The sequence below is a fragment of the Pinus tabuliformis genome, chromosome Q (assembly GCF_031772625.1).
Source record: "Pinus tabuliformis cultivar Carrire ecotype Pingquan chromosome Q, CPIR1, whole genome shotgun sequence".
In the NCBI taxonomy this organism is placed as follows: domain Eukaryota; kingdom Viridiplantae; phylum Streptophyta; class Pinopsida; order Pinales; family Pinaceae; genus Pinus; species Pinus tabuliformis.
Genome location: NC_142296.1, coordinates 1303614648 through 1303633812, shown reverse-complemented (window position 1 = coordinate 1303633812; position 19165 = coordinate 1303614648). Strand labels below are relative to the sequence as shown.

The 19165-nt window shown below is 40.9% G+C and overlaps 1 protein-coding gene across 3 annotated transcripts in view; it reads right to left on the bottom strand.

Moving 5' to 3' along the window:
- Window positions 1-364: 364 nt before the first annotated feature.
- The window catches only part of LOC149224614 (hyperosmolality-gated Ca2+ permeable channel 2.3-like), a 373352-nt gene continuing 354551 nt past the window's right edge, over window positions 365-19165 (bottom strand). For all 3 annotated transcript variants that reach the window (XM_089386187.1, XM_089386185.1, XM_089386186.1), the window contains one exon: window positions 365-1059. In XM_089386187.1, the coding sequence (XP_089242313.1) occupies window positions 901-1059 (159 nt within the window). In that variant the 3' untranslated portion in view covers window positions 365-900. The remainder of the gene's footprint in view (window positions 1060-19165) is intronic.

Sequence of the window (19165 nt, the reverse complement as noted above, 5' to 3'; positions counted from 1 at the left end):
TAGGATTCTAGGAAATGGAGAAAGGAGAAACGGATCAAATAAGTGGAAAAAAGGCCAATGCATATAAACGTGCCGATATTTCATTTATATTAGACTGCACATGTTACCTGATAACACAGACTTGGGCATTGGCCACTGGTTATGGTCGCTTACCTAGTTCTTAAGTATTGTATTACAATGCAGTAAAAAAAGTTTCCAACTTGTACTTTGGGTAGTCATAAATATCAAATGGAAATGGAATTGTTTATTTCTGCACTGCATGCTAAATACTTGTGATAGAAAGATGAAAGAAATCTGAAATCAATTTCACGCTGGTTGCTTAAAGCATCACCATCTTTCAGTGAACAGTGAACTAAGCAAGATATAACAATAAATCTGCCATCTCAGGTCTTGGGGTATCACAGACAACCCATTCTCGAGAAGGCACAACTCAAATTATTTTCTTTCAGTGTAAAAATCCACTAAACTATTAGAATAAATTGTTTCAAAAAATCAGTTGTTTAGGTATCTCATGTAACAGATACAAATCATAATACATTAAGACGTGATTACTATACAGCCACAATTATGGAGGATTTGGGAATGATGGCCTGTATGTAAACCAACTCCCTCATAACCCAGCATCAGTCGGCATAGTGAAAAATCTAGCGCAAAAGATGAAGCACATCGAAGCCATATTTGTTATGAATCAAAAGTTTTTATTTGTACTGTCAAAGCCAGTGCAGTAAAGAGTTTGAACATCATGGGATGATACTCGCACCTTCCACTTGTAGATTTTTGGAGATAATAATATGTTTGCATTGACACTGTTCCTTGTATTCGCAAAAGGAGCTTAAACATACATTAGCAATTCTGTAGATGATTCACAATAAAGGGTATACACTGAACTGGTCGTGAAACTTATGAGGAAGAAAGCAGACTAGTTCTGCTGCCACTTTCATCAAGTGTATATTGAACTGGTTGCAAGGCTGGGTCACGATATGCATTCACCAGACTGTCCAGAAAGCTTGACATCATTTGTGGATTTCTTTCATCTTCCCTGTCCTTTTTTATTAAAATCTGTAAGAAGACACATATTTCATGTTAGAGGTACAAGTTGAATCAAATATATTATTTTCTTCCTCATTTTAATGAAAATTTCTTTTGCCTTGTACAACGTATTAGAATTTAATATGGGTATTGTTGATTTTTGTGTAGCATCCAGAGGTATTCCTGGATGCCACAAGCCCTCCCAAGTCAGCTAAGGAAAATAATGAAAATGAAAAATTAAAATTTGTATTTTTTGGGCTTCATGTAGGTCCCAAATGGTCAAGTCAGCCCCACCATGAAGGGGAGTAATTTTTGGTCAAAGGTCACCCATTTGACAAATATAAATACACAAGTTGTCTTCTTCATTTGACCAATTCAAATCACACACATTCTTCTATCTTTCTGAGTCACATGTGCCAAGTCAAGAAGAGAATATCTGAAGTTTGACTGAGATAAAGAAGCTTCCATTTGACCAAGTTTGACATGCTTTGTTTGACCAAGAATCTGCTGTGTTTGACTGAATTTGACCGCAGATAAAGGGGCAAGTTTAACTGCAGAAGAGGAAGACTTTGATCACAGATTTTGACTGCAGTCAACCACAGTTGACTGCAGGACCGAGCTGACCTCAGGCTGAAATTTCAGACTGTTGACCAGCATTGACTTATCTGATTTTTGGTGATTTGACCAGCATTGATTAGCTGGTATTTGACCAGGTTTGACTGGTATCTGGGACTTGGATTTGTGGCACAGATTTGTATAATTCTCTTGGAATTGTAAATATTGCTGAAGAACAAAAAGTTGATGTGTTTATATGAAGGTTGGGTTTTCCTAGGGTAAATTTGTTGTCCCTATTGTGCTTGGCTGTTTCTTTGTTAGGGTCCAACCCTAACAGCCTTATTTATGTAATAGGGTCGAGTCATAGTTATAGTTAGTTAAAGAGTCAATAAAGCCCATATTAATAATTGTAAGTGGTTGACCCACATTTAAAGAAAGGGACCACAGTTAGTTGCAAATGGGCCATGGTATTAGATAGATGGTATTAAGAGAACCATGGTACTGACCCATGGTATGAATCCTATATAAAGTATAGAGACTCCCCATTGAGGAGCATCGTGTCTTATTTTGTAATTGAGCCCAGCTCTATTGGAGGTCGCCCCCTCGAAAAGGCAAGTGAACATTGCTTTTATCTCTGAATAATAAAATACATGTTATTTCTCATTTTGTTCTGTGTTCTGGGTTGTCTTTCTTCTTATATTTAGTATTCTTGCATTTTCTCGCAGGTCAAGAGCATAACAAGTGGTATCAGAGCGCTTTCCAGGGTTGGTGGTATCTCCATTTTTAGCAATTTTTTTTAGCTAGAGAAGTGTTCCGACGTCTTTAAACCACGGGATTTGTCGTTGACCGCATAAACCTGCGGATTTGGGGAGGCATGCACACAAGAAATACAAGAGGTGGTCACACTTGTTGGACTCCATTGTAACCCCTGTGGGTACCCCTTCGAGTAGTAGCACATTAGACAGAATCGCGCATGGACTGTCTTCCACGTACTCTTTGGGTATATCGGAAGCCCCATAGGCTCACCTAAAATCTCACCGTAGATAAACCGTCGGCCGTCTTGCTGTGACAGTACACCGAGAATAGCACTCGAGGAGATTACTTGTGCGTATGATAGGGTAGTCGGGTAGTACGACTAAGGGTACGGTTGATCCTCCTTAGTTAGTGCCCTGAAAGATTGGGCTGAGTACTATTGTTGGACCTTATGTATATTACGATCTGTAGCACTTGACACTCCTTGAGACCATAGTTCCCTCGTATCTCTGAAGATCACCCATCATCTTCTTTGCCATATTAGATCTAGCAGTTGGGGTTTTGTCATTGCCGCAACAATCAACTCCACCAGTTTAGGGTCTAACGCCACAATACCATTCAGATCTAGCAGCTGGGGTTCGGTTGCTGCCGCAATCCAACTCACATTCAACGGTTGAGGGTTTTGCAGACAAATTTGACCATTTGGGTAGGGAGGCTTGTGGTTCCTATACCCTGGGGCGATTCTCGCAGGACATTGGGCAGGAATAACTTTTTTGAAAATTCGCTACTGCAGTATTGATAAGCGGGGAGTAAAACTCCATTTGGAGTACCAAAAAAAAAAGTCTGCCCGCCCGGGACGCTTATAAAAGACTTAGCCCATAAGAATCAGGACAAGGAGCTGAGCGCGGTGGTACCATTCACTTGTCAGTTGCAATTTTCGGGTGGTCCCAAATTTTTTCACAGTGACGACAAGTGACCAGGATCTATGTATAGTAGAAACCAGAGCTCAAGCCATGGCCAATGAGAAGATGGATACCATTGAAAAAAAGTTGTCGGAGTTAACGATGTAGATCAAGACATTACAAGACACCGTCATCCAAGTGCAGTTACTTGGCAGGTGTTCACAAAAGCCATTTGTGATCGCTTTGACTGTGAATCTAATTTTTTGGGTCGTCTTACTAAGCTCAGACAGACAGGCACAATGAATGACTATATTACAGCCTTTTGAGAAATTGGCCTTCCACACAGTAGGTCTGGGAGATGACTTCTACTTGGAATGTTTTATAAATGGTCTTAAAGACGCCGTCCAAGCCCACGTCTGGATGCACCACCCAACGACATGGATGGAAGCTTGCACAAAGGCTATCGAAGTGGAACATACTTTAGCGGTCTAGTCGCCTTGTCCAAATTTCATAGCTAAGGGATGCCCCACCCAGGCTCAGGGCGCTATCCAAACACTTAAGGTTCAAAAGGTGTCCCCCGCAGAAATGGCTGAAAGAAGAAAGCAAAGATTGTGTTACTACCGTGATGACAAATACTCCTCGGGGCACAAAAGCAAGGAACCCAAATTCTTTCAAATTGACGCTACTGATCACATTTCATCTGAGGAAGCCCCACCCTTTGAGGGTCCAGAGGAGGAAGATGAGGACAACCAACAATACAATGAGCTCCCAGATACTCCAGAAGAACCACTTATCTCGCTTCATGCTTTGGCAGGCATTTCTTCTCACCAAACTCTCAAAATCAGAGGTTTTATTAAACATCGCCCTGTAGTAGTATTGATTGATAGTGGCACCATGCATAACTTTATCCATTAGAGAGTTGCAGAAGCAGTGCATTGTTTTGTTAGAGCAGTCTCTAATTTCTAGGTCCAGATTGCTAATGGGGGGTTCAATGAAATGTGAAGGTTGCTGTGAAAATATCAAACTTTAGATTGGAGATTACCACCTAAAAACCCACAAGTTTGCCATCAACATGGGTGGGTGTGACATTGTCTTGGGTGCTGAATGGCTCCGCACACTCGGCCCAATCACAATGGATTTCTAGGAGTTATATATGAGCTTTAAGCAGAAGGACCACACACATACCCTCCGCGGACTCCAGGAAGGTACTCCTTCTATCATCAGCTCGCATCGAATGGAAAAGTTGTTAAAAAAGGGCCACCATGGAGTTATCGCCCAATTTAATGCCATCCAGGCCTTCGAGCCCATTACTCTTCATATTCATCCTGAGATGCAACAAGTCTTAAACAGCCACCCGTAGGTCTTTGACAAACCTCATGAGCTTCCACCCTCTAGAGGGGAACATGATCATAGCATCACTTTGGTCCCAGGGGCACAACCATCGAATGTGCGCCCATATAGATACCCTTTCGCCCAAAAGAATGAAATTGAAAAAATCATCAAGGAACTCCTGGAAGCCAGTGTCATTCGTCCTAGCATCAGTCCTTATTCATCACCTGTGGTCATGGTGCTCAAGAAAGATGGGGAATGGCACATGTGTCCAGAGTTTAGGGCCCTCAACAAGCTTATGGTCAAAGATAAATTCCCCATCCCAGTTGTTGATGATTTGCTGGATGAACTAAATGGTCTCTGTAATGCCCCATCCACTTTTCAGAACCTCATGAATCACTTGCTCAAACCATATCTCAGAAAATTTGTCCTTGTTTTCTTTGATGACATTCTCATCTACAGCCTCACCTAGGAAAAACATCTTCAGCATGTAGACCTGCTCTTGCAACTGCTTCAGAAGCATAAATTATTTGTCAAATTGTCCAAGTGCTCTTTTGGCATGAAAGAAGTTGAGTATTTGGGCCACATTGTGGGGCGTGAAGGTGTCAGGGTGAATCCCAAAAAGATCCAGGCAATGCAGGATTGGCCCCAACCTAAGACCTTGAAGATTTTGAGAGGATTCTTGGGTCTCACCAGCTACTATTGCAAATTTGTTCGCAATTATGGTCACATTGCTAGACCCCTCACTCACCTTCTCAAGAAAAATTCATTCCTCTGGACTGATGAAACACAACAGGTATTTATAGCTCTCAAACAGGATATGTGTTCCACTCCCGTATTGGCACTACCCAACTTCACCAAGTCTTTTGTGATTGAATGTGATGCTTCAGGTATAGGTATTGGGGCTGTCTTAATGCAAGAAGGTCTACCCTTGGCCTTCACCAGCCAAAAACTAAGTGGAAAACATCTGGGACAATCTACCTATGAGAAGGAGATGATGGCCATCCTACATGCAGTGGATATCTGACGACCATACTTAATGGGGCGACGTTTCCAAATCCGCACAAATCATTAAAGCCTTAAATATTTTTTGGAGTAACGACTATCCTCGCCACAACAAAACAAATGGCTAGCCAAAATGCTGGGATATGATTATGAGATGATTTACAAAAAAGGGTGTGAAAATGTCGTAGCAGATGCTTTATCACACCAATTTGAAGAGGACAACACCCTGCTAGCAATCTCTCTTCCCATTCCAGATTGGATTGAAGAAGCTCGCAAGGAATGGTTTTCACATCCTCTGCTCCCCCAAATCATTAATAACTTGCGAGCAGATCCTAATTCCACAGCGAGCTACTCTTGGAAGGATGAGATTCTTTGCTACAAGGACAATGTAGTGATATCACCGACATCCACCCACAAAACACACATTTTGGCAGAGTTGCACTCATCTCCAACTGCAGGCCATGCATGGTTTCAGAAGACTTATGCTCGCACTCGTCGTTCCTTCTTTTGGATAGGCGTGAAAACGGACATTCTTACTTTTGTAGTTGAATGTGATGTGTGTCAATGCCACAAAGGAGAAACAGTCAAGTCCCCAGGCACTTTACAACCATTGCCCATCCTTGCCTCAATCTGGACGGATGTTTCTATGGATTTCATTACTGGTCTTCCGAAGTCAGGCAAAAAGTCAGTCATCACGGTAGTTGTGGATAGACTTTCTAAGTATGCTCATTTTTGTGCCCTACCCCACCCTTTTACACCCACTTTGGTGGCTCAATCTTTCATAGACCAGATCTTCAAATTGCATGGCATGCCCACTTCCATTGTGTTTGATCGTGACCCAATCTTCGCCAGTAACTTTTGGCAGGAAATTTTCAAGCTACAAGGCACCCAACTACAACTAAGTACTTCCTATCATCCCCAAACTGATAGTCAAACTAAAGCCGTCAACAAATGTCTAAAAACCTACCTCAGGTGCTTCACTTCAGAAAAACAACATCAATGGGTACAGTGGTTACCTTTAGTTGAATGGTGGTATAATACTAACTATCATGTCGCCACCAAGATGACTCCCTATGAAGCAGTTTATGGTCAACTCCCCCCTTCACCTACTTCTTATATCTCGAGATGCTCTAAGGTGCAAGCAGTGGATCAACTCCTATAGAACTGTGCAACCATGCTAGCTCGTCTCAAAGATAATCTCCATCAAGCTCAGAATCGCATGAAGCAACAGCAGACCAATATTGTTTGGAGCACACATTTCAAGAAGGGGATCAGGTATTCTTGAGGCTGCAACCATACAAGCAAACATCACTCAAAGACAAGGGTAGTCAGAAATTATCTCCAAAATTCTACGGACCTTATCAAATACTTCAACGCATTGGCGAAGTAGCCTACAAGCTAGCCTTGCCACCCACTGCAAAAATCCATCCTGTCTTCCATGTATCATGCCTCAAGAAAGTGGTGGGGAACAATTGCAGAATTCAAACCCGTCTACCTGAATTGGATGAAGAAGGTTCAATCTGGCTCCAACCTGAACAGGTCCTGGACAAGTGAGAATGACATCTGCACGACCGCACGATCAAGGAAGTCCTCGTCAAGTGGAAAGACCTCTCCGGAAGATGCAACCTGGGAACCAACTGCTATTCTTTAGTAGTTTCCGCAGCTTCAGCCTTGAGGACAAGGCGGTTTTTATGGGGGAGGGCATGTATGATGTTAGGGTCCAACCCTAACCCCCTTATTTATGTAATAGGGTCGAGTCCTGGTTATAGTTAGTTAAAGAGTCAATAAAGCCCATATTAATAATTGGAAGTGGTTGACCCACATTTAAAGAAAGGGACCACAATTAGTTGCAAACGGGCCACAGTATTAGATAGATGGTATTAAAAGAACCATGGTACTGACGCATGGTATTGCATGTATGAATCCTATATAAAGGATAGTGACCCCCCATTGAGGAGCGTCGTGTCTTATTTTGTAATCGAGCCCAGCTCTATTGGAGGTTGACCCCTCGAAGAGGCAAGTGAACATTGCTTTTATCTCTGAATAATAAAATACATGCTGTTATTTCTCAATTTGTTCTGTGTTCTAGGTTGTCTTTCTTCATATATTCGATATTTTGGCATTTTCTCGCAAGTCAAGAGCATAACATTCTTTATGATCCTACTGTTTTCATTGCATTATTGTTAAGATTTTCTGTGTAATTACTTAATGATACATATGACATAAGATAACTTGATTGGAAATCATTGGAAAGTAATTATTAGATCAGAAGATCAATTTCCACTGGGTAGAAAATTCAACAGGTATGAGCAATTTCTTTTCAGCACTTGGATACCTAAAAGCCTGCTTCTAAAATTGATTCCTTTCAATTCATTCTTGTGGTAGATATTTTTAAGTGTATATGCCTTATTTTCTGAAAAAGATCAGAAGTGAACCTTTACAGTTATATTTAAATTAGAAAAAGAAACGTAGATACAGTTACCTTCCAGTCTAGCCACAAGTTTTTATCTGCACGGGAGATACAATAAAGCCTAATCACGAATGTTAAAATTTGTATAAAATGTTTAGATCAAAGCTATAAATAGCAGACTGACTTTAATAGATGGGAGGTTCAAGACCGACAAAAGATGGCAGTCCATATCAAAGACCAGAGCTGCCTTATTATCCAAAATTGGATCTCCAAAGTGGTTAAGTCCCATGGGAAGAATCAAATTCGGGGATGGAAAAGTGGAAATTTGTCTAATCCTGGGTTGTTGAGCACTGGGCATACTTGCTGAGCAAAGAAGCAACATGAAAGGAATTGATGGAATTTGTGAAGCAATGAGAGAAATGTCAAGCAAGAGGTCCGAGGACATTAGTGGAATTGACTTAAAGGTACACTGCCAAGCAGAGGGGGCTGTGCTTGGTAAGGTGTGTTGAGTTAATGCTCAAGGATAAGTCACAGGGGATTAGGATGTGGACATTGAACACACGCAATCAAGCTACTGAGCAAAGGAGGGCCTTTGACAAAAGGATCGTTGACGAGGCAAGCGAACAAGAAAAGGATCGTCCAAAGTATGTCACCGACATGAGGTTTGTTGACACTAAAGGCATCAACAACACAAAAGTTGTTGACAAAGAAAAAAGGCGAGTCGACATTAGTTTTGTCAACTAGTACTGTTGCAGCCCATAAGTGAATCACCAAGGGCTATGTGTAAATAATGTAGGTGACATGTCAGCAGTGATTGCGGCAAAGAGTGGGGGGCCAAAGAGGGTCGAAGAAGCTGTTCATGGAGAAGGAAGAATTATCATTGTTATTGAACCCTACAGGAAAGAATATGGCTTGTCACTGAACCTTGGAGGGAGGACTGAGTATATGGATGACATCTTGCTCAGCGACATTACATGAGCACCATGTTGGTACCACATCCGACATAATTGTCAAGCTTTGTAACCATCATCCAGAGGACCAAACAGAGGAAATCCATGAGGAATGGGCTTTTGAAGAAATTATATAAGTCATAGAGATTTTTGATATCTTTGAAATGCACCAAAGAAGATGGAAAACAAAGCACGGGTTTGAGAGATATGACCAACATACAAAGGGTATCCAATTTAGGATGGCATATGAATTGTTTGACCTTCTTGGCCATTTTCTTTTCCAACAGAGGAAGTGTTAGGACCCGATCATGGGAAGCATTTATGGAACAAAATTTATAAAAGAAGAGGCACTCTATAAGTGAAAACAAACTTTGTAAACCTAGGAGACACAGAGCAAACCCTAACAATACATCCTCAGAGAAAGGCCAAAACAGAAATCATGTCACAAGACTGGCACAATAACGGAGAGACGAGATAAAGAGAGCTCATGTGGTCAAAGAAGGCACAAATCTCAATTGCCATCGCCCACTAGGATGAGGATTGAGGACCCCCATTCTTCAAGTGCTGGTAGAGTCCACAGTGAGCTGAGAACCAAAGAGAAGTACCAATAGAAGGAAGGATCATAGTTTGCATTGTTCAATTCGTGAGAGAGATCTAGTGTGGAGTTAGGAAGCAACTCACTTTGGGTGCAAGATACTTGTGTAAGGACCTATTATATTCTTGGTAGATGGTAGGAGTAGATAAGGAGTTGTAGAATGTAGATAGCCATCTCTTCTGAACACTGTAAATTAATTGAAGATTGGAGTTTTTATCCCCCAGAGTGTTTTCCTCTCCCGTTTGAAAGGAAAATCTTGTGTCCTATGTGTGAAAGGCAGCGTTGTTGGTTGATATTAGCATTCTTGAATGCTTGAATTTAGGCTAGAAACGAATTTAGAGACATAGATATATGAGGTTGTTCAAAGAAATCTATTAATTTTAAAAGGAAATGGATTTGAGTGCCTTTGGGGGTTTTTGACTCTCCCATTGGATTTGAATCAATTTGGTATGAGAGCAATAGATTTATGAGTCCATGGCATTGTAGTGAAGATAGCCATGGGCAAAGCTTTTAAGTGAGGGGAACTTTGAGAGCTACGAGATATCAATCAACAAATCTATGAGGATAGTGAACAATTGAGAAAGATTGTCCAATAGTTGGAGAAGAATGAAGAGTTACAAAAAGCTTTGGAAAGGGATGCGAAACTTCTTGAGAGAAACATGGATCAACCAGAGGAGTCTGGACAAACTACAAGAAGGGTTGCCAAAGAAGTAATAATGACTAGTCATCAAAGGGAGCTGCAAGAGATAAAGATAGGAAGTACCGACTAAAGATGCATAGACCATGACCAAGGAAAGCAGTGTAAGCACTAACACCCTTGCTCAATCTGAATCAGCCAATTATTCTTTTGGTACTGATAGATGGCAGAGGTAGATAGGGAGTTGTAGATAGCCATCTCTTGTGAACACTGTAAATTAATTGAAGATTGGAGCTTTTATCTCCTTGAAAAGAAAATCTTGTGTACTATGTGTGAAATGTTGCATTGTTGGTTGATATTAGCAAATCTTGAACGCTTGAATTTAGGCTAGAAGAACTGAATTTAGAGTCATAGGCATATGAGGTAGTTCAATGAAATCTAATAATTTTATAATGAAATTGATTTGACTCTTGAGTGCCTTTGGGGGTTTTTGACTCTCCCATTGGATTTGACTCAATTTGGTATGAGAATGTTAAAATTGGAAACTAGGGTCAAATTCCACCTTGGGACAACTCATATGATGGAGATGATTATTGCATTGGATTCCTCTTTTTGAGGGGTCCAAATTTGATATAAAGATCATTTCATTCGGACAAGCAAAAGTGTGATTTTGAATTTGTTCTCTCACATGTACAAATTGTTAAGGTCGGCCTCGGCTTAATGTAGGCTCAAGAAGCCCAATATATGTGTCTCTTCACCCACATCAAAGTGTATAAATAGAAGAGACCTCTCTCATTTGGACATCATTCACTCAACAATTCTTCTCTCTTCAACAGATTGGTTCGTACAGCTTGGGGATCTTTTCTCTCTCTCACACGTGTGGCAAGAAGGACGAGCTTTCTGGGTTAATTGCAGAGCAAAATTTCAGAGTTTCAGATCAGGTTTGACAAGCGTTGACCGAGGCCTTATTGACCAAGTTTGTCTGCGTATTTGAGGGCAGAAGTTCGATCTCCTTAGGCCGCATTTCTGGGCACAAAAATCGAGGATTTCTGGGCTAGTTGACCAGCGCTGACTTCAGGGTCAACTGCTGTTTGACCGCAGAAAATTACAGCAGATTTTATCTCCTTTGACTAAGTTTGACCGATCTGTTTTGGGCTAAAGTTGAGCTCCTGATTAGGCCAAGTTTGACCAAGGAAGACCGAGCTGCTTCAAGAAAGATTTGCTGCTGTTTTGACCACATTGACTTTCTGGTTAGAGCTGAAGTTTGACTATAGTTGACTGCAGAATTTGACAGGGCTGATTTGACTTTGTATTGGGCTAATCTATTTGACTTTTGTACTCTCTCTCTGCTGAACTATTGAATAATAATAAGAAGATTTGATCAAAGGGTTTTCCCCACATTGGGGTTTGTCCCTGACATCCGCTAAATCTGGTGTCTGTGAAGATTTCTGAATCTAACAAATTAGAAATCCTACTGCAGTAAACTAATTTGCATTACCTACTTGTGTTCTTCATTTTAACAAGTTATTTTCAAAAATATTCATAAAATATTAATGCAAATACACTGCAAACTACACCAATATACAGATTAAGTACTGAAAAAAATAAATGAGACAACCACACAAAGAACACACTTATTTTTGGACTAAACATCCCTGGAAAAACCCAATGCGGGAAAACTGGTGCAACAAATATGAGGGTTTTATTATTATGCAGATTTCCGAATATAACTATGGTGCCAAATCCGGCTCACCCAACAAAGAATAAACCCAGTAGAAATACCTCTATCCGGAGACTGATATTTTGGCAAATCCAACAACTGGATGAACAAACCCCACAGGTGACTGTGCTATCCACAGTGTTGTGCAGCGATGGTTGCTCCCAGCGCTGCGCTGGAACTGCATCACCTCCTGTAGGAGCTATGTCACCCTCTCAATGATCATTCCCAGCTTAGAAATCGATTTGTTGGAATGATGCTCGATCTGCCTCATAGAAATCCCAATACTGCCTCAACGTGACTGTGTCAGCCCTCCAACCTCTGCGTCACCCTCTTGGAGCTGCGTTGTCTCTCTCTAGTGTTGCACTGCCTCTTTGTTATGTATTCTCGACCATGGACAAAAGTCCCGCTGCTGAACTGCTCCTCTCTGCACTAAAAGCTTACTCCAAAATTCTCAGCAAACCACACCCCAAAATTTTGATCTAGCTCAAGTGCTGATGTGTGTGTGTGTGTTCTCCAACTGACCCCAAGCCTTCCTTTATACTTTTCCTATTGAGAAATCAATGGTCATGATCTAATCTCTAATCAACGACTAAGATTAAATTAGACTTGATCCTCATCACTTAGAAGCTTCTCACCCATATTTACATTAATTCACTTTAATTATTTTATTTTTCTAAGTTTTAACTTAGGCACCATTAAAAATAATTAAATATTTGAATAACATGCACTCCGGGTGGAATTTCTCCAAACAATTTCTAGGTCTTGGAGATCTCATGTGTTCTAGCCTCTCCACAAAATTCCAGAGCTAGAGCACATCTGATGTTACCTAAAAACCAACAGTGTCCTCTTGTCTTAGCTTGTCTTCTGCATATGTTTTTATGTTCTATCTGCATTTACTATCAATGTGATTAAAAATTAATGTGATTGCTACTGGAAATTGTCATTGGGCTGCTAAAGGAACATTGAAGTAAATTGTGCTAAGCATAGAACATACCATTGTTATCTAAAATTAACAGAGAGCAATAGGTTTATGAGTCCATGGCATTGTAGTGAAAATAGCCATGGGCAAAGCTTTTAAGTGAGGGGAACTTTAAGAGCTACGAGAGATCAATCAACAAATCCATGAGGATAATGAACAATTGAGAAAGATTATCCAATAGTTGGAAAAGAATGAAGAGTTACAAAAAGCTTTGGAAAGGGATGTGAAACTTCTTAAGAGAAACATGGATCAATCAGAGGAGTCTGTAGTTATGCTCACAGGAAATAGGCTGTGGACAAACTACAAGAAAAGTTGGTTGCAAAAAAAGTAATAATGACTAGTCATCAAAGGGAGTTGGAAGAGATAAACAAAGATAGGAAGTCCCAACTCAAGATGCATAGACCATGACCAAAGAAAGCATTGTAAGCACTTCAGCTAACACCCTTGCTCAATATGAATCAGCCAATTATTCTTCGGTACTTTTAAAGTTCACACCAAAGTGTTGATTTTGGGTAGCAACGGATGTGCTCTAGCTCCAAAATTTTGTGGAGGGGCTAGAACACATGAGATCTCCAAGACCCAGAAATCGTTTGGAGAAATTCCACACGGATGCGGAGTTATTAAAATAATTAATATTTTTAATGGGTTCCTAAGTCTAAACTTAGGAAAATAAAAATATTAATGGGTATTAATAAAGATATGCGTGAGAAGCTTCTAAGAGACGAGGATCAAGTTTGTTGTAATCTTAGCCGTTGATTAGAGACTTAATCTCGGTTGTTGATTCATCAATAGGAAAAGTATAAGAGAAGACTTGAGAGTCATTTGGAGATATACTAGGCAAACTTATTACCCCGAGGGAAATCGATTCTCAAGGAGGAGGAGTTTGATTTCAGAGGGAGAGTTGCAGGGTGAAGGAAGAGGAGGGTATCAACAATACTCAGTGAATGAGGAGGAGGTGACGTAGGGCATTTGAGAGATGGTGCAGAGGGAAGAATAGGGAGGCAACACCATTAGAGATGCAGTTCTCACGCAAGCTGACGCAAAGTGACGCATAAGTGACGTGGGAGAATGGTCTCCAGGGTGTCAGAACTTCTCCAGGAGGAAAAGAAACTATCTCATGTGTTTTCTCTCAAAATTGTCTTCGTTGTCTATGAATTCATACCTTGTAAAGCGATTGTTGCTGAAGATTAATAAAACTCTCATCTGCTGCACCGGTTTTTCCACATTGGGTTTTTTCGGGGACAATTGTCCAAAAACAACTGTGTTGATGTGATTGATTCTTGTGCTTGTATATCATTGTTATTTTCTCTATGTAATTATGTGATAACTGCAGTAGAATTTATTTTAATGCTTACTGAAGGGTTTCGTAAATAACTTATTGTGAGAAATAAGCAGGTGAAATAAATCAGTTACTCTCACAATAAGTAGGTGAAATAAATCAGTTATTGCAGTAGAATTTTGTATTAGAAATCCTCACATGGTATCAGAGTAGAGATCGGGCAACATGATTGAAGAATTTGATATGAGTCAGGAGCATGATGTCGAGACATCAACTCAGAGGAACTCACACAGATCTCCAGAGAAAGAAGAGAGCACGAAGAACATGGATCACGATTATTCTATGTTAGCCTCCAAACTAGAAGAAGAAGTCACTTGCCTAGCGAGTTCTGCCTGCTCTGAGGTTTGGTATATAGATAGTGGAGCTTCCTGGCATATGACAGGAATACGAGAATGTTTTTCGAATTATCAGGAAGAAAGGATGAATTTTCATATCACCATGGGAAATAAGGCAAAGTGTACCCCTGTAAAAAGAGGTACTGTAGTCTTTCAAACAAAAACAGGGGATCGGCTTCGAGCAACCAATGTGTTGCATGTGCCAGGATTGGGGATGAACTTACTCTTTGTATCTCTTAGCTTCAAAACAAGGGTTATGACGTTTTCTTCATTAAGGAGAAAGTATATGTCAAACACCCGAATTGGAAAAAGAAGGCTCAAAAGTAACACATTGTATAGATTATAGCTAGAATCTCTAATGGCACTGATAGGCATCAGTGGGGATAAATATTTGAATGAACTATGGCACAGGAGGATGGGACACTTACACCATGGGGCTCTAAGAATTCTCGGGAATTCAGTATCAAGAGTTCTAGAATGAAGTACCGAATGAGATGATGTATGCAGAGGATGCGCACTAGGCAAGTAGCCAAGGCAACATTTTCCAAAAGCAACAATAGGGCTAAGTGTGTTCTGGGATTGATACACTCAGATATCTGTGGACCCATGTCCACAAAACTCTTAGTGGTATTTCGTCACCTTCATTGATGACCATTCTAGAAAGACTTGGATCTACTTTCTAAAAACCAAGGATGAGATTTTTGGTCGATTCAAAGAGTTCAAGGCTCTAGTTGAGAATCTGACAGGAAAGAAGATAAAGATATTGTGCTTAGACAATGGTGGAGAATACATCGACAAGGACTTCACTGATTTTTGCATAAGGGAATGCATTAGAAGAGAGTGGACTGCCCCCTATAATCCGGAGCAGAATGGAGTAGCAGAAACAAAAAACCGGACTATTGTTGAAGCGGCTAGGGCAATGTCGTATGATCAGGATATGCCCAAGTTTCTATGGGCAGAAGCATGTAACACGACAGTGTATATCCAGAACATGACTCCTCACAAGGCATTTGGTAAGATTACTCCAGAGAGTGTATTTAACGGTAAGAAGCCTAAGGTGAGTCATTTCAGGATATTTGGGAGTTTGGCATACTGCCATGTACCCGAAGAGAAGAGGAAGAAATTGGATCAGACTGCGGAGAAAGGATATCTTGTAGGATATAGCGAGAATACTAAGGCATATAGAGTCTATCTTTCAGGAGATAGGAAGATCATAATTCGACGGGATGTAAAGTTCATGGAGGACAGAGCCTTCAGAAAATCCCAAAAATGCCTTTCGAAGAGCAGTTGAAGGATGATCCGTTGGTCCAGCCACTTCGACTAGCAGAAACTAGTGCTAGTATTACTCCTAAAGGAAAAACTCCAGAGGTGGAGACTCGGGAAGAGGAGTAGATAGACATAACCCACTACCAGTGGTAGAACGAGCTAGGAACTTCGACAGATACTATGAGATGCAGAGGATTTTATCGGGGCGCTCAGGAACGAGAAAAGCGAGCATAGACAGCCAGACAGATATCAAGCCTTGGTGGCTCAGGTTGGAGAACCCTTGTTAAATTGGCAACTAGGGCCAAACTTCATGTGGGTCATCTTATTCATGGCTGATAATATGTTCATTAGATTCCTCTCGCCGAGAAGTGTAGGATTGATCTAAAGATCATCCGATTACGATAAGTATTCATGGAGATATGAATTTATTTTGATTATGGAATTATTATCAAGCCGACCTACAACTCATGTAGGCTCAGAAGCCCAATAGTCGCATCTATTCAAACACCAACAGTTGTGTATAAATACAGGAGGACTTTTCCTCATTTGCACTCACTCATCTCATCACATCCCTCTCTATCTACTGCACAGAAAAGAATCTCTTCTCTACTGCACAGAAAAGGGTCTCTCTCTCACATATGTGAAGCCGGAAGCTGCTGAAACTGAAGTTGCAACTGCATATCCAAACTTTGACCAGCGTGGACCATCAAACCTCCTCTTCTGATCTGCGTTGTAGGTTCATTTGAACCTCCTCTGAAGGCTGCAACTTTTGGTGGTGGAATCAAGTCGATCTGACGGACGGTTTGTGAGAGATCAACTGCCCTAGTTTGAAGGAAGTTGCTGAAACTGAAGCTGCAACTGCAAAAGTGAAGTTTGACCTGCGTGGACTAGAAGATCTCCTCATTTGAACTATGTTGTAGTTTCATCTGAACCTCCTCTGAAGGCTGCAACTTTGGGTGGTGGAATCAAGCGAATCCGACGGTCGGTTTGTGAGATATCGTCTGCCCTAATTTTGATGATGAAGTCGCTAATGCTGATGCTACTGATCTAGGGTTTGCTACTGTTGATATAAATCAGATTTATTGTACTATTTCTCTCTGCTGAATTATTGAAGATAAAAGAAGATTTGATCAAAGGGTTTCCCCACACGTTGTGGGGTTTGTCCCTGGCTAGCCACCACATCTTGTGTCTCTTGTCTTGGCTTGTTTTCTGTCGATCGTTTAATGTTTTATCTGCACTTCACTTTATGTACATGTGATTGCTAATTTGTGGACTATAATAAGAAAAAGAAGTAAATTGCTATAAGCATAGAACATACCATAACTTAACAACCCTCCAGTTTTCAGGAGGTCGTTCAGCATCAAGTATGGGTAGATGCTATGGTGGAGGAATACGATTCCATAATGATCGATGATGTCTGGAAAGTGGTACCTAGGCCTTAGGACAGGTCAGTTGTAGGGTCAAGATGGCTCTACAAATTCAAATACGCTGTATATGGCAGTGTAGATAAATACAAAGCCAGGTTTGTGGCTAAGGGGTTTGCTCAGAAGGAAGGGATAGGCTACGAAGAAACCTTCGCCCCAGTAGCCAGGTATACTTCTATTAGATACGTGATATCCTTTGCAGCTCAGATGGGGTGGGAGATTCACCAGATGGATGTCAAGACGATGTTCTTGAACGGGGTGATAGAAGAAGAAGTATACATTGAACAACTAGAGGGTTTTGAGACACATGAGAAGGAATCTCATGTATGCAGATTGAAGAAAGCTTTGTATGGGCTTAAACAGGGACCTAAAGCATGGTACGATCGAATTGATGGCTACTTGCAGAAGAGGGGATTCATCAAGAGTGATGCAGATCTTAACCTCTACTATCTGGTTGTAGAGAATGAGCCTCTAACCCTGGTTTTATCCAGGCTCATCAAAGATTGCAAGGAGAACCTAGCCACAAAATTCGACATGAAGTATTTGGGATGGAAGCATTATTTCTTGGCGTTGGAATTTTGGCAGCAAAAGGGTGAAATTTTCCTTGGGCAAGGGAGATACGCTACAGAGATTTTGAAAAGGTTCAGAATGCAGGGCTGTAGACCTATGGCTACTCCAATGATCACCAACTGGAAGAAGATTGATGCATCCGAAGATAAAGAAGTCGATCCCACCTTGTATAGGCAACTCATAGGGTCCTTGATGTATCTGTTCAATACTAGACCAGACATTTTTTACACTGTTAACACCCTCAGCCAGTTCATGGTAGAACCAAAGAGGGCGCATTGTGCAGTAGCCAAGCATGTTCTCAGATATATATGAGGAAAAGGCAAGCATGGACTAATGTACACCCAAGGCAATGACATCAGGTTGAGTGGGTTCACTGACACAAATTGGGCTGGAAGTTCAGTAGATCGGAAAAGTACCACTGGGAACTGTTTCAGCATTGGATCAGGAATGATCCCCTGGTGTAGTAGGAAAAATAAATCCGTGGCTCTGAGCTCAACTGAAGCTGAATATATGGCAGCTAGCACAACTTCGTTTGAAGCCATATGGCTTAGGAAATTGCTTGTGTATCTATTCAGGTGAAAGATGGAAGCAACCAGTATTTTTTGTGATAATCAGAGTTGCATCAAATTCTCTAAAAATCCAATCTTTCATGATCGGTCGAAGCACATTGATATCCGGTGTCACTTTATCAGAGACTCTGTCCAATGAGGGGCAATACAGTTAAGGTACACCCCAACAGGAGAATAGGTGGCATATATTCTCACCAAGGCCCTAGGAAGAACAAAGTTTGTTTACTTCAGGGAGAAGATGGGGATGGTGAAGAATCGTTTCAGTAGCAGAAGCGGATAGTATAAGGAGTTGCAGTGCCGCAGTTAGCAGTGACAATGCTATGGGCAGAATGATGCAGCATATTCAGAAGGAGCTATGGTATAGATGTAGCAGTGACAGTTACAATGTCATGGGCATTAATACAGATTGTAGTAGTGCGGTGGATTAGGGGTAGTTGGCCGAGCATCAACAACGCAGAGGACTGATGCCGTGGATCAATGTGATGCTTCTATTGGGAAGTATTGCTAGAGCACATTCCTCACTAAGAGGGAGTGTTGATTTTGGGTAGCATCGGATTGGATCTAGCTCCAAAATTTTGTGGAGGGGCTAGAACACATGAGATCTCCAAGACCCAGAAATCGTTTGGAGAAATTCCACCTGGATGAGGAGTTATTAAAATAATTAATATTTTTAATGGGTTCCTAAGTCTAAACTTAGGAAAATAAAAATATTAATGGGTATTAATAAATATATGGGTGATAAGCTTTTAAGAAACGAGGATCAAGTCTATTTTAATCTTAGCCATTGATTAGAGACTT